This window comes from Eumetopias jubatus, unplaced genomic scaffold (genome assembly GCF_037043125.1).
Source record: "Eumetopias jubatus isolate StellerSeaLion01/CBP00866 unplaced genomic scaffold, mEumJub1_p1.0 scaffold_17, whole genome shotgun sequence".
Classification (NCBI taxonomy): domain Eukaryota; kingdom Metazoa; phylum Chordata; class Mammalia; order Carnivora; family Otariidae; genus Eumetopias; species Eumetopias jubatus.
In genome coordinates, this window is record NW_028274823.1 from 42,887,989 (window position 1) to 42,901,273 (window position 13,285).

At 50.7% G+C, this 13,285-nt stretch overlaps 1 protein-coding gene and 1 non-coding gene across 2 annotated transcripts; both read right to left on the minus strand.

The window, feature by feature from the left end:
* Positions 1-1,551: 1,551 nt before the first annotated feature.
* On the minus strand, positions 1,552-1,655 carry LOC114205519 (U6 spliceosomal RNA). Its single transcript, XR_003608411.1, has one exon. It is a non-coding gene; the product is annotated as a U6 spliceosomal RNA (small nuclear RNA).
* A 7,589-nt stretch (positions 1,656-9,244) lies between these two features.
* On the minus strand, positions 9,245-10,324 carry ZNF488 (zinc finger protein 488). The gene has a single exon (XM_028098527.2). It carries the CDS (start codon positions 10,214-10,216, stop codon positions 9,245-9,247), a length of 972 nt encoding a protein of 323 aa, XP_027954328.1. The 5' UTR covers positions 10,217-10,324.
* Between the last annotated feature and the right edge of the window lie 2,961 nt (positions 10,325-13,285).

The window sequence follows — 13,285 nt, forward strand, 5'->3', positions numbered from 1 at the left end:
CTACTCACCCTGGTCTCCTACTGCCCGCCACTTAGCACAGCACCTGGTGCCCAAGAAACACACATGAGTAACTGGCAGCAAGTCTGTTTTCTTCTAGGTCTTCTGGACCTTGAAGACAGGTCCAGTTTCACTTGGAATCCTCCCAGTCCAATTCTATACGGCAAGTCTGCCTTCCCTTCATATGTTCCTCCCTTGGCCTTGTTCTCCAGCTTCGGTCAGGGACCCAAAAGGGGGCTCTAGTGCCGTGCAGCCTTTGGACACACAGGGTTGCAACTTGAGGGGAGAGTGGCCCTGGACGGTGGTCTGGGTGCCTGCTCCTCTTGGCTTAGTGCAGCCTATCACTGTGCTGGCTCCGGCGACCAAGCCCAACCCTAATAGGGTGAGAGGCTGGCAGACGCCAAGACCTCCTCCAGAACTGAGCAAGCCCTAGGAGGAGATGAGGAGCTCGGGGGTGACTTGGAGGAATGAGGCCCCTGGCTGGCCCTGGGAGCCACGCAAACTTACTCTGCTAGAAATCACCAGGGACCCTAAAGTGAGAGACTTCCAGGCCCCTGCCCAAAGTCATGGTGGGGATGAAGCTGGAATAGTGGAGACATCCACAGCCCCCAGTTAGTGCTCTCTGGGCCCGGGGCCCCAAGATGTCTGAGTGAGGATGAAGTCCTGGTGCCATCTGGCCTTGATGTCTGGGGAGTCCGGCCTGGAGCTGCCACAGGCGACGTCCCGCAGGGCACCGGGCCGACTTCACTACACAACCCTGACTTCACCAGCCCCCTCCCCAGGTCCCAGAGAGTTGTGGAGACTAAGCATACCCCTGGGTCACCAGCAATATCTAGGGATTTCGCCACCTGGAAAACCTTGAACCAACCCTGTCTAAATAGGAAAGCTCTGATAGAAAGCATTCCAGTTCCTCTTCCTTCTGCTAAATTCAACTAAGATTAAGTGGACGATCGAATGTTAGCAGTAGCACAGATACTGGGATCTCACCCTTTTCTTCATTAGACCTGTTAACATCGGGGCAGATGTGTGACGCCCCTACATGCTTACATTCTAGAGGTTCTCTCTCCTCCCTCTTCCTTCCCACCCTTCCCCACACACAGCTATCTGATGATCACCTAAATCAAACAATGGTTCCTCTAGGTGGTAGAATCAGGGGTCATATTTTAACTTTTTTTCTCTTTATACTTTTCTTTTTTTCTTAAATCCTTATAATAAGCATAGATCATAATTTTCAAATGCAGCAGTCATTATTCCAAAAATGAAATAAATAAAACAAATTATATCTTGAGTCACTAACCATACCTTAGGGATCACTAGTGACTGCTTATTTTTTTCCAAGGGTTTTCCTTTGATATCATTTGGATTTCCTTGATTTACACAACTGACATTTATTGACAGTTGATTTTGTTTAAGGTGTCAGGCTAGGTGCTGGGGGTCAGCCGACGGCACAGATCTCCATGGGTCTTAAATAGGGGAAGGGGTGGGGCAGCTCTTAGGGTGGATGACATACATAGTTCTCTTCTGAGCCTCACAGTGCATGGACAACAATTTTTTTTTTTAATGGAACACATCACGAATTTGTGTGTCATCCTTGTGCAGGGGCCATGATAATCTCTGTATCACTGTGATTTGTGTGGATGTACTGCCGAGACGAACACTGGACAACCATTCTTACCATTTCCGCAGGAGTCAGCTGACACTCAGTTAAGCTCACAAATTCACAGGAGGTCATACAGGTAGCACAATGGACACGTGTCCTCCTTTAGGCCACCCAACATATGCACCCCCTTTGAGTGTTCGGAGAAGCGCTCCCCATATGAACCTGTGGGAAACAGACCCACTAAGAGCAGTGAGGTGTTTGGGAGCCCAGGTTCCATCTTGAACCTGTCCCGGGGGAAAGGCCAGGCCAGGCCAGCCACTTCCCAGCTGCGCAACCCTGGGCAAATTGCTTCACCTCTCTGGGCCTTGGTTTTCTCATCTGGACAATGAGAGACATAATAGCACTTTCAGGGCTATGAAGATGAAATGAGCTAATCCAGTGTCCAGCCAATGTCATCTGACACCGTTTCCCCCGCCGTCAAGCTGGACACACCGGAAGTTCACTTTCCCAGCACCCTGGTCACCAGGGTATGGGCACGATGTCCTTCCTGGGCCAATCAGAGGTTCCTGTGCAGAATATTTCATCTGTTTAAGCAAGTTAAATGTTTAAGCAAGTGGGAGCTGGGCAGCAGCAGTGGTCAGATGCCTAGTGTGCAGGGCCGTGGAGTCATGACCCCACTCAGCAGGGGTGGCAGCAACGTCCTCCGGAGCCGGTCCCCCTGCCTGACCATGGCTGAGGTCCTGCTGAGTAGCTCGTTTTTCCTGCCCACTGTCCACCCTGAGCCCTCAGCCTGCCTATCCAACGTTGGGTGCAGGCCAGGCTCCTCTCAAGTCATCCTCTTCTGCTTCCATCAACCACAGACTTTTTTTTTTTTTTTTTTTTTTTACAACAAACTGCACTGTCTGGTACAGCTGGGCTAGGGGACAGGTGAGCTTTGAACCCATATCTGTCTGGCTCCAAAGACCCTGCTGTTTCTACCACATCATGAAGAGGCCCTGGGAAGAGGGCCTGAAGTGGGAGAAGTAGACCAAAAGGGTCCTGTTCAGACCAAAGAGAAAGGGTCAGTGTTTCTGAGGTGGTTTCCTTGCATTGTTACCTGCTTGGAGACAGAAGACTGGAGAAAGAGGAAAAGGAAAACAAAATCCCACCAGGTCGCTCTTCCGGTGGCAGAGCCAGGTGACCCACAGCTGCCTAGGAGCCTCTGCTCCAATAGACTACAGACCCCTTGAGCTCTTGATGTCCCAGTATGAGCTCATCACCTCTACCTTCTCTCACCTTGCCTGGCCAAGGCCTGCTTCTGTCCCCAAGGCCCCATCTTGTGCAAAGCCACACCTCCCTCCTGAAATTAGGGCAGAGATCTGAGAGCTAACCCCAAATCCCTCCTCTCTACCCCCACCCCACTGTGTCCACACAATCACCAGGATAATGAGTTGTCTGAGTTAATTGCACTCTGCTCTGGGCCCACCTGCCATTCCCCCTCCCTTATTTTGGGGTCCTGGCTTGGTTCTTAAATCCCCACCACAGAGTCCTACCCCCATTTCTGTGGCCCAGCCTGGAGTCAGGGCCACTGCTCTGCCATGCAACCTTCTCAGGTCTCCCCCTGCTTTAGGCCCACTGCCCCCAAGGCACCCACTGACCTGCAGTGAGAGGTGCTGGGGCCAGCCTGTCCTCCCCATCTCCCAAGGTAATCCCAGCCCACAGACAGCCTGGACCTTCACCATCAGGATCCTTGCTGGAGACTTGTCCAAAGTCCAAGGTCCAGCAGGAGCCAGGGACCACAATGGAGCATCAGAGGGGAAGACCCCAGCTCTCCTTCCATCTCACCCTCCTGCTTGCCCACACAGCCCAACACGCAGCCGTGTTTGCATGTTTGCCTGTCAGTGAGGGCCTTGGTTATCCACACAGCTTGAATGCAATGAGAGAACAAGGCTCAGAATAAAAGGATGCAACCCCAATCACACTTGTGGGCAAAGAAGCCTGCCTAAGGTGATTCCCACTGGAGGGCACCCGTCTCACACCTCCTGGGTCCTATAGGATTAGCGGCCATCTGACCTGAGGACCTCCTTGCCTCCTTGCTGGTGAGGGTAGCTGTCAGTGAAAATAGCTTGCTAATGCAAGCGGCTTAGAATAGCAAGGGTATCAGAGGCCACTGACTTCCTGTCTCCTGCCCCAGGAAAACACAAGACAGCCAGGGAAGAAAATGTTAAATTTAAGGAACCCCAACCCTCCTCCCAGAATGTACTGCCTCCCCAGCCCCCATTCAAAATAGGTTTCTGGAAATTCTCTCCTAGGAAGTGGCGCAAATCAAAATGCTACCCTGGGGAGCATAATTTATTTTAAAAAATAAAACATTTTTTCCTATGGGATTCATCTCTTACTATATGATTTTTAGTCCTGTCTCATGACTTCTACTACAAAAACAAAAACAAAAACAAAATTATGCAATTAACCAGGGTATATAAAACCTTCTCTCAAGAGAAGTGGCCTGCAGGGGAGGCCCGCTGCCTCCAGGGGGCGCCAGCACCTTTCAAGGAAAAGGAGGATGCACCCTTCACCTTGGAACAACTGGTGAGGTTCAGCCCTCTGTGGGAGGTTCTCTTCTTGTGCCCAGAAGAATAGGGCAGTTTGTGTGAGGTTAGCAGGGTTGGGCCCAGCACCCAGCCTCTTCCAAGTCTGGATACATAATAGATTCAGGGGTCTCCAGCGGGTCGCTCCTCCCCCTCCCCATCACCATCACCACTAATGTGCTTCTTTAAGTCCATGCTATTCTGGCCATCAGCTTTTAAAAACCAACTGAATCACTAATTTCACATACAGTACTGATTTCTAGCCTCTCTCTCTCCCTTTTTCTTTTTTACAGTTTCTTTTTTTTTTTTTTATACTATGTTGAATAGCAGTGGTGATAGTGGACATCCCTGCCGTGTTCCTGACCTTAGGGGAAAAGCTCTCAGCTTTTCCCCATTGAGAATTTCTAGCCTCTCTTGAGGCCTGCATTCAGCCTGGCACTAAAGAGACTTCCCTCACCCAGGACACAGGAATTCTAGGTGTCAGACCCACCCTCCCTCCTCTTCTCCCTGTCCCTAAGCCCAGTGGACTTCACTCACGTTCATTAATCTAATTATAGAGTCATTTGAGTAGGATGCCCTGTCTTTACAGTGTAAGATTTAGGAACTGGCCAGAAGCTGAAATCCAGGATCCTGGCCTTGTTAGGGTTTTACTTCTCCAGATAAAAGTGGGTGGCGGGGGAGGGGGGGAGCAGATTTTGGTTATAATTGAGAACTAAAATGGACCTGAATTCAAAATGTCTTATTTCAGCCTCATTAGCACATTTTGGGGACTCTTATAAATCTTAATTGAATGGCTGCTGCTTGGGAGATTAAGATAGACATTGCCATTGTCCCAGCCACCAGAAGGGATTTTCCCTCGCCTAGTCCAAGAAATTAGCCAAGCCTTTCTGTTCATTGACTCGGTGGTTTCTGTGTGACATCTCTAATGACAACGTGGCCAGCAAAGCACCAAGGCCCAAGATCTGGAAGAGGGGAGGAGCCTGAACACATTGGAGGACAGAGACAAAGACACCAGTGCCCCATGGGGAGACTGAGTGACTCTCAGGGAGGCCACCTTCATAGGCGGGGCACATTGGGGGAACTTTCTGTGAATTTGAAAGACAGGGGAGGAATTTGAAAATGACAGACTGCATATCTTACCAGAACCACAGGATCGGGGTTCAGAGTAGATTTAATTAGATATAGAGAATTTAAGGAATGTGATCATTCTTACCCCAGACTTAAAGAGGAAAATTCTCACCTGCTGATGTGATTGATGTTTTGTGGTGACATCACCAGCCAACTCTTAACTAGTATGGAAGGTGGCAGACAGAGATTGGGCAAAGTCATGATTCAGAGTGACTACTCTGGAAGGGCAGGAGAGAAGAAAGGATGAGGCAGGATTTGACCCCCAAGGGGACTTTGGGAACCCAGCCTGGTGACAAGTAGGAGCTGCCACGTTCATAAACTGTAAGTCATCGTTTCCGTAAGTCATCTTGGAGTTTGTCAATTTCAATGGCTGCCAAGCAACTTGCATGTCCATTAGTTTTATTAAAATAAAAAAGTTGGGGTAAGACGTTCCATTACACTTCTTCATAACTTTTATTTGGTTAGCTTTATTATTTTTCAAAATGTCTCTCTTGCTTGAAAATGATGGGGTCACTGCTAGTAGTAATTCTGCGTGTGGCTACAGACAATGGTCTCAGAGGCGTGTGGGCAGGTCAGGGAAGATGCCCAGGCTGACATTTCAGGGGTCCTGGCCTTGACCTCACCGCCACTTGCCCTGCATCACTTTGCAGGTCTGATCACCAGTGGACCTCAGTGCTCATCGCTATAAAGTGAGAGGATGCAGGAGAACTCTAGAGTCCCCTTCCATTCCAAATTTCAATTCTTAGTATAGTGCACTTGTGCCTTTCAAAGTGATTTCACAGAAATATGGACCAATCCAATAAGCCAGAAGAGGACAGCTGTGCACACCATCTGATCGATGTCAAAACACTTATGAGCAGCTGATTCAGGGTTTGTCAGGGGTGAGACTGGAACCAGGCATCTCATTCATTCATTCATTCATTCATTCAACAAATGTCTGTTGAACATCTACTACATTCCTGCATTGTTCTTCCTGCTGGGGATACAGCAGTGAACAAAACCAAAAATCCATCGTGGAGCTTATGCTCCAGTAATGGGAGAGACACAGTAAATAAGACAAATCAGTAAACTGGTGTAGCATACAAGATAATAGAAAAATGTTCAAGGAAAGGGTGATAGGAAAAGTGGGAGTGTATGCAGGATGCAAGGTGCAATTTTAGAAGGGGTCAGTGCCTGACCCTAGATCCTATTTTTAAACCATCCATGATGCCATGTAACCACATGCTGAGCAAATGCATGGCAGGCTGGGAAGGATGTGAGCTCACAGTTGGGTGGTCCTGGGACCTTAATCTTGCACCATTTCTCCTAAACCTATGATCTTAGAAAAGACGCTTAACCTCTTGGAGCTTAGTTTCTTCTGCAGTAACATGGGAATTAAAAATCTACCTCCTGTGCACGTCACGCAGATTCAACGATGTACGTCAGTGCATCACGTGGAGCTTCAGGTTCACACTCCAGGGAGCACCCTTTCCTTACCCACGTGGGATGGCAGGGGAAGGAGGCTCCTCAAAGCTTCAGCCCCCTTCTGTGGGGAAAGGGACCATCCTACAAAGCGTCCCATGTCTCTCTCAGGGAGGGGGCTTCCAAACCTCCCTGCAAGAATGGAGGTGCTCTGTTGGTGCCTGCAGCGAGCACTGCTGGCTCCTTCCAGATGCAGAGGCTCCTTCAGGGGGTCCTCTCCTCTCCTCCAGCCCACCCTGCCTTCTGCAGCCAGAGGATTCCTCAAAGTGCCTCTCAGACCCAGGCTTCCTGTGTCCTGGGCCAGACTCCTGTCCTTGGAAGCCTTCCTCCATCTCCATCTCAGAGGGCCACCCTCTCACTCGGTTCTCACACAGGCCTTGTAGCATCCTACAGCACTGTAGCTCTGGGCCCCTCCTCCCCAGCCACCGCCCTCCATCTGAACCTCCAGCACCTGCTGGACTTTGATGATCTGCTCTTCTCCCCACTCCTCAGGAGGACTCTGGGAGCACTATCCTCCCCTCCCACAGGTCTGATGTGGGCCTGTTCCCATGTGCCTGGTGCCCCACACAGGCCTCTGTTTGGCATCTGTCACACTGTACGCTAGGCTGCATACCCTGAACAAGGACCATGGGCAGAATTCAGGGGCCTCCCCCCAGGGCCTGGCACCAAGCCTGACACAGCAGGGTGCCTGGGGAGGTTAATAAATGAGTGAATAAATGGCTGGTTATGGGTGGAGAATGGATGGGTGTGTGGGTGGAAGGTGAGGGGAGGGTGAATCAGGGGGATGGGGGTAGGGTGGGCCAGGTGGGACCTGCTGCTGCCTGCACCAGGTTGGCACATGGAGAGGGAGAGAAGAGGTCGAGTTTGGGGGCTGTTTGGATGGCTCACTGGCCGCTGTCTGAACGCCCCACCAGCTCCTTCCCAACCACAGCCTGAGCTCTGTGCCAGAGGCCCCACCAGAGGGTTCCAAATTGCGGATCAAATGAGCATGTCCCGAAAGGGAAGTGGAAACCAGTCAAAAGAACTCACTCACTCGAAAGAACTCCCAGCTGATGGCCTTCACACAAACTGGCCTGAGTTATATCAGAGTTTATGACCTGAGGTTTGCAAGGACAAATGCAGGATAAACAGAACAGTTACTGAGAGAAACACGACATGCAGTAGATATTGGTAGCCAGAACTCTCCTAATTCTCACAGTGTTTTAAGCCTAAGCCGTTGTACACGATCACTTCCTGAGAGCTAAGGGGTGTGTGGGTGGGTGGGTGTGTTGTTCCTTTTGCCCCCTTTCATGAATTCAGAATGTGAAGAAGTGTTGGTTGAATTATTGGTCCCAATTCTTCATGCCCCTGCAGGAGGATTTCACATTCGCTCCCTCATCATGGCTTCACTGTGGGCAGCATGCACATATCACCCATTTACTTTGGGCTTGGCCATTGACTTGCTTTGGCTGAGAGGATGTTAGTAGAATTGACCCAAGGGACGCCTGGATGGCTCATTCGGTTAAGCATCTGGCTCTTGGTATCAGCTCAGGCCATGATCTCAGGATCTTGAGATCAAGCCCCATGTCGGGCTCCACGCCGAGCATGGAACCTGCTCAAGATTCTTTCTCTCTGCCCCTCCCCCCACACTCTCACACTCTCTCTCTCTCTCAAAAAAAAAAAAAAAAAGAAAGAAAGAAAGAAAAAGTGACTCAAGCAGAAACCTGAGGTTTGCTTGTGTATTTGGATTTTCCTTCTTGGGCTCTTGGCATAAACATGAGAGAAGTATTATCTGGGAAGCCCATCAGTCCTAGAGTAAAAGATGAACTTAAAGATAGTTTGTGATCGGAGCCAAGCCCAGCCAAGACCAACTCAACCCAGCCAACCCATAGACCCTCGAGTGAGAAATAGATGCTTTGAGTTGTCTGCCACTGAGATTTTGTTATTTAACAACACCTGACTGATCTGGACAATGATATCATTTCCTCAGTGATCACACTGTGCCAAGTGTTATGCTGGCTATTTTCCACACACCTTCCCACGTAACCCTGACAACAACCCTAAGACACAAGTGTCACCTTCCCCATTTACAGATAAGAACACTGGTGCTCAGACGATTAAAGCAATGTGTCCAAGGTCAGGGCTAATATGTGAAAGATTTGAATCCAGGTTTGTTTGCCTCCAAAGCTCATGCTGTGTGCCAAACTTGTCTCCACAAGGAACAAACAGAATGGTGACAGGAGCAGGGCCTCCACTTCATGCTTCATAGTCCCAATGCCCTAGGTTAACAAAGCATATCATTTTATTGCATGACTTGATTTCCATCAAAACACATCACAGCTGAGGGCTCTCTTTTTCAAATGATGACCAAGGTGTTCGTGTATGAACTCCAATGCAGACAGCCCTGCAGACAACTCTGACCAGCTTTTTCAAAGGAAATACCGGCAAGCCATCTCCGGCTCATTGCCAAATCTTAGAAGCTGCCCCTACAGGTTTGCTCCACGGTCACCGGCTAACTGTGAGAAGTCATGTGCCGAGACAGATGGTGGCGCTCCCGGAAGTATTCATGGCAAATGGGACATGTGAGGGCCTCTTCCCTCAGCTTCTTAGAATGTAGGTCAGGCCCTGCATGCTCCTTTTTGTGGTGGGACCGCATGTGGAAGACCAGGTCGGAGGTCAGGCGAAAGGACAGGTTGCACTTTGCACACCAGTTCTGGGTGGACAGGCCCAGGGAGGTGAACGTGGGTCGCAGCAGAGCCCAAGAGGCAGGAGAGGAGGATGATGAGGGTGTGGGTATCTGGCCAGTGGCATGCTTTAGCCACAGTGTGGGGGCACCCATGAAAGCACTGCAGATGGGAACATTTTGTGGCAACATTTGCAGGTTCCAGAAATCACCCACCAAAAACTTAGAATTTGAAAGTTGACCCCAACAAGGGACATCTACCGTGTTGATGAGTCCCAACAGCTCCCCAAGGGCATCTGCGTGTCCCTCTGCCTGGAAGACAGAGGTTGGCCCAGGTCTCCCTGTTGGACACCTGGCTGGTTTGCTGAAGGCGCTTCTCGGTTCCCCTTGGGCTCCACTGGGCCAAGAGAAGACCTTGCTGCCAGCTGGATCCCTGGGGATCTCCTGTGTCAGCTGCTGGGGGACAGGCTGTCCTGTGGGGTTACCATGCTCCCTCTCCTTGGCCTGTGTACCCTCCAGCCTCTTCTTGAGCCGAGGCACCTCCGTGAAGGCACTCTGCCCCTGTTCCCAGCACACCTTCTGGGCCATTGGCTTTCCCAGTCTGAGTTTGCCTGGGGTTGCTGACAGCACCAGCTCAGCACAGGCCTCATGCTGGCCCCCACCACCTGTGGCAGCCTCAGAGCCCAGGTGGTTGGTTTTCTCCAGCAGCACTGGCTTGCAACCCCTGCCATGGTCGGCTTCACTAAGCCGCCAACTGTTTTCAGCTGAAGAGCTCCGCACAGCACCCTTCCCAGCAGCCATGCTAACCAGCAGGGTGTGAGCCAGCTGCCAAGGTGGATGCTCCAACAGCTGTCAGTCTTCAGGGGCTTTGGTGTTCCGGAGGGCTTGACCCAGGGAGGAGCCGTGAGACTGGAGCGCTCCCCTGTTGGCTGCGCCAGCACACTTGGACCACAGGACACTGCACAGAGAGGAAGCAACAGCAGTGAGACATGCGCTCCTCATCTTTGCTGTGTGCATCCAAAGAAGCCTGACTACTACGGATGCAGCAGCTCACCCTGACTTGGAGAACTGTGCCACCTGCTTTCACCTCCAGGACTCCATCAGGGAGGAAGGACCATGCTACGTGACCGTGCCACCCAAGGGCGAGGCTCAGCACTGCCCCTGCACCTGCCAGCATCCAGGCAGCAACTGCTGTGTTCCCATAGCACACGACGTGTCCACCAGGCTGTTCCGACCCAGTTGACAAATCTAACGTGTTTGCACCCTGATTTATGAAAGTTTTCATTGTTTAGAGTAGTCTTGCAGCTCAGTGTGTCCATTTTTCTTCCACAGAATCAGACATGACAGGACACCGAGCACCTGGGAGTGGAGCTCCTGCAGCACAGGTGGCCAGAGGGTAAAGGCTGGACAATAAAATGCCCAGGCATGGCAGGGTGGGTCTGGGCCCCGCTCCCACTCCTGGGGGGCAGCCCCCTCTTCTCCACCTGGCCCTGCCCCTGGAGCAAGCGTGGGTCTGCCCCGCATCCACTCACCAGAGTGCTCACACTTGGTTCTCCTCAGACACTAATCCATTTCCTTCTCCTCTGCTCACCTGTCAACTGTCCTCTTGTGCCAACCTGCTGGACCTACTCAGGTAGACCAGCCTCCACTTTGCCCTGGAGGTGCTCAAGTCTTGGAGGAAAGACACTCACGGCCATATGTGAGGTGGCACTGAGGAGGAGAGAGTGCCATCAGCCCTTCTGGGGAGGCTTTCCTCCCTGCCCTTCCCTAATCAACTCCACCAGCCAGTTCTTGAAGCCAGGACACCCATCTTCAGGCCTCCCCCCACCCACTCTCCCCCAGCTGGTGAGCAGCACTGGCTGAACCAGACTCACATGCACACACACACACACATCTTTGCTCACCCACTCAAATACACATACACTTACAGAAACAAACACATAGACACACATACATATACTCACATATACACACTCATACACACACATACACTCACACTTAAACACACACACACACACACACACACACACATTTCCCCCCAATCCATCGCTTTCTCCCCCCAGCTCTTCCTCAGGCAGCCCTCCAGATGACAATTTAGAACCACAGGATGTCTTTCCCAAGCCTGGGCAGGCACCCATGCTACTGCCCTCCGGGCCCTGCTGCACCCTGCACCCCTCTGCAGAGAGGCCCACTGGGCTGTCTTCTCAGCCAACCACAGCCATGTAGACCCAGTCATCAGAAATGTCCAGAGTGCCCTGAGCCACAGATGTGACAACTCTGTTTTCAGCATTCAAATCTGGAACATGGGATCTTACTGCAGGATGAAATCTTTACTACCAGGGATGCTTCATCACGTAAACATAGAAGTGACCGTTTATAGAGTATGTAGGTGAACACATGCCAGAGATGCCAGAGGCGTCATATGCCTTATTGCGTGGAATTTTCACAGTAACCACATGAGGGAAGCTGCACGATTCAACCCAAGGGCGTTCATCTCCAACCTGCGAAATGCCACATTGCTAAATGCAGCGCTGCCTTCCAGCTTCTTGAGACCATTGTGGGTCTGAATTCTGCCAATCACTATATTAGATATCCATCCAACTCCATGTTCCATCAATTTTATTATTCAAATCTTAATAATAATAATGGGACCAACAGGAGGAGGAGAAAGAAAGGGAGATAAAATAATAATAATAATAATAATAATGAGAAAGAGAAGAAAAGAAGGTGATGAGGGTACTGAACTGACTGGGGACCTTTGGTATGACCATCTCCCTGAGGCTCACCTCTCTCCCATGCATCAGCACTGCTGGGCTAAGGTCACTCAGGCAAGTGCAAATAATGTCCTACAACACTCTGTCTGGGGCTCCATCTAACCGGTCCACTCTGTCTGTGACATTGCCAGATGGAAGCCTCTCAAAGAGGAAAATGATGTGTGTCTGACGTGGCCTGTCCCAAGTGAGCCTGTGCCAGCTCCTGATGCCCATCTCTTCCTGTCAAACGACTCACAGGCCCTTTCCCAGGGTCAACATCAGACTCTGGGTCTCATTGAGCTCCAGGCTTCATGCACCTCTCCTGTGATCCACCTCTCAGATGACGTGTGCAGATGCATGATGTCATCTCTGGGGTCACATCATGCCCTGGCCAGTGAGTTCTGGGTCAGGAGACTGCATGCACAGCTGCTCGGTGCTGCCTTGCTCCTTCTTCCTATGTGGACCGACTAATGCCCTTTGCAATTGGAGGATGGTTCTCTGCCAGACATTCCGGTGAATCTATGCAGCCCTTGTTCTCCTTGCTCCCATGCAATGTTAAGGGACTCTTTGCTGTCCCTCCACTCTCCTCAATAGCCTCAATTCATTCTGAGCTCTCACCCCCTGACACGATCTGCTCATCCTCCTCACTCTGTTGTGTGTGTCCTGATAAGGGTTCTCTTATCCTTCTTGGATCTTTTCAGTCTGAGCTTAGCAAGGAACTCCCTGAGCCACACAGACATCTTTCAGTAACACCCCATGGTCTTCCTATTTAAAGGACCTGATTTCAATCCCAGACTCTCCAACATTTCTGAGCCCTTAGATCATGGGATTATAAGTGATCTTTGAGACCTTCTGAGTCTGTGCTCCCCAAGTTTACGTGGTGTCTGACCACATCCATCCTTCCCTATCATTTAGGATACTTCTCCCTCAGGCTCTCAACCTTCCTGGGCCACCAGTGAGGATTCCTCCAACAAACACAAGAAGGGCTACATTCTTGGAAATGAAGCCTTACTCACTTCACAGTGTTACAAGCACATGTGTCTTTGTTTATTACCCATTTCCAGGGCACCGAGTGCAGACTCTGATCATTCTTTCACCTGGCCACATTCTGTTCATG

Coding starts and splice junctions, on each gene's coding strand:
- ZNF488 (XM_028098527.2), bottom strand. CDS start 10,216: ATGGCTGCTGGGAAGGGTGCTGTGCGGAGCTCTTCAGCTGAAAACAGT.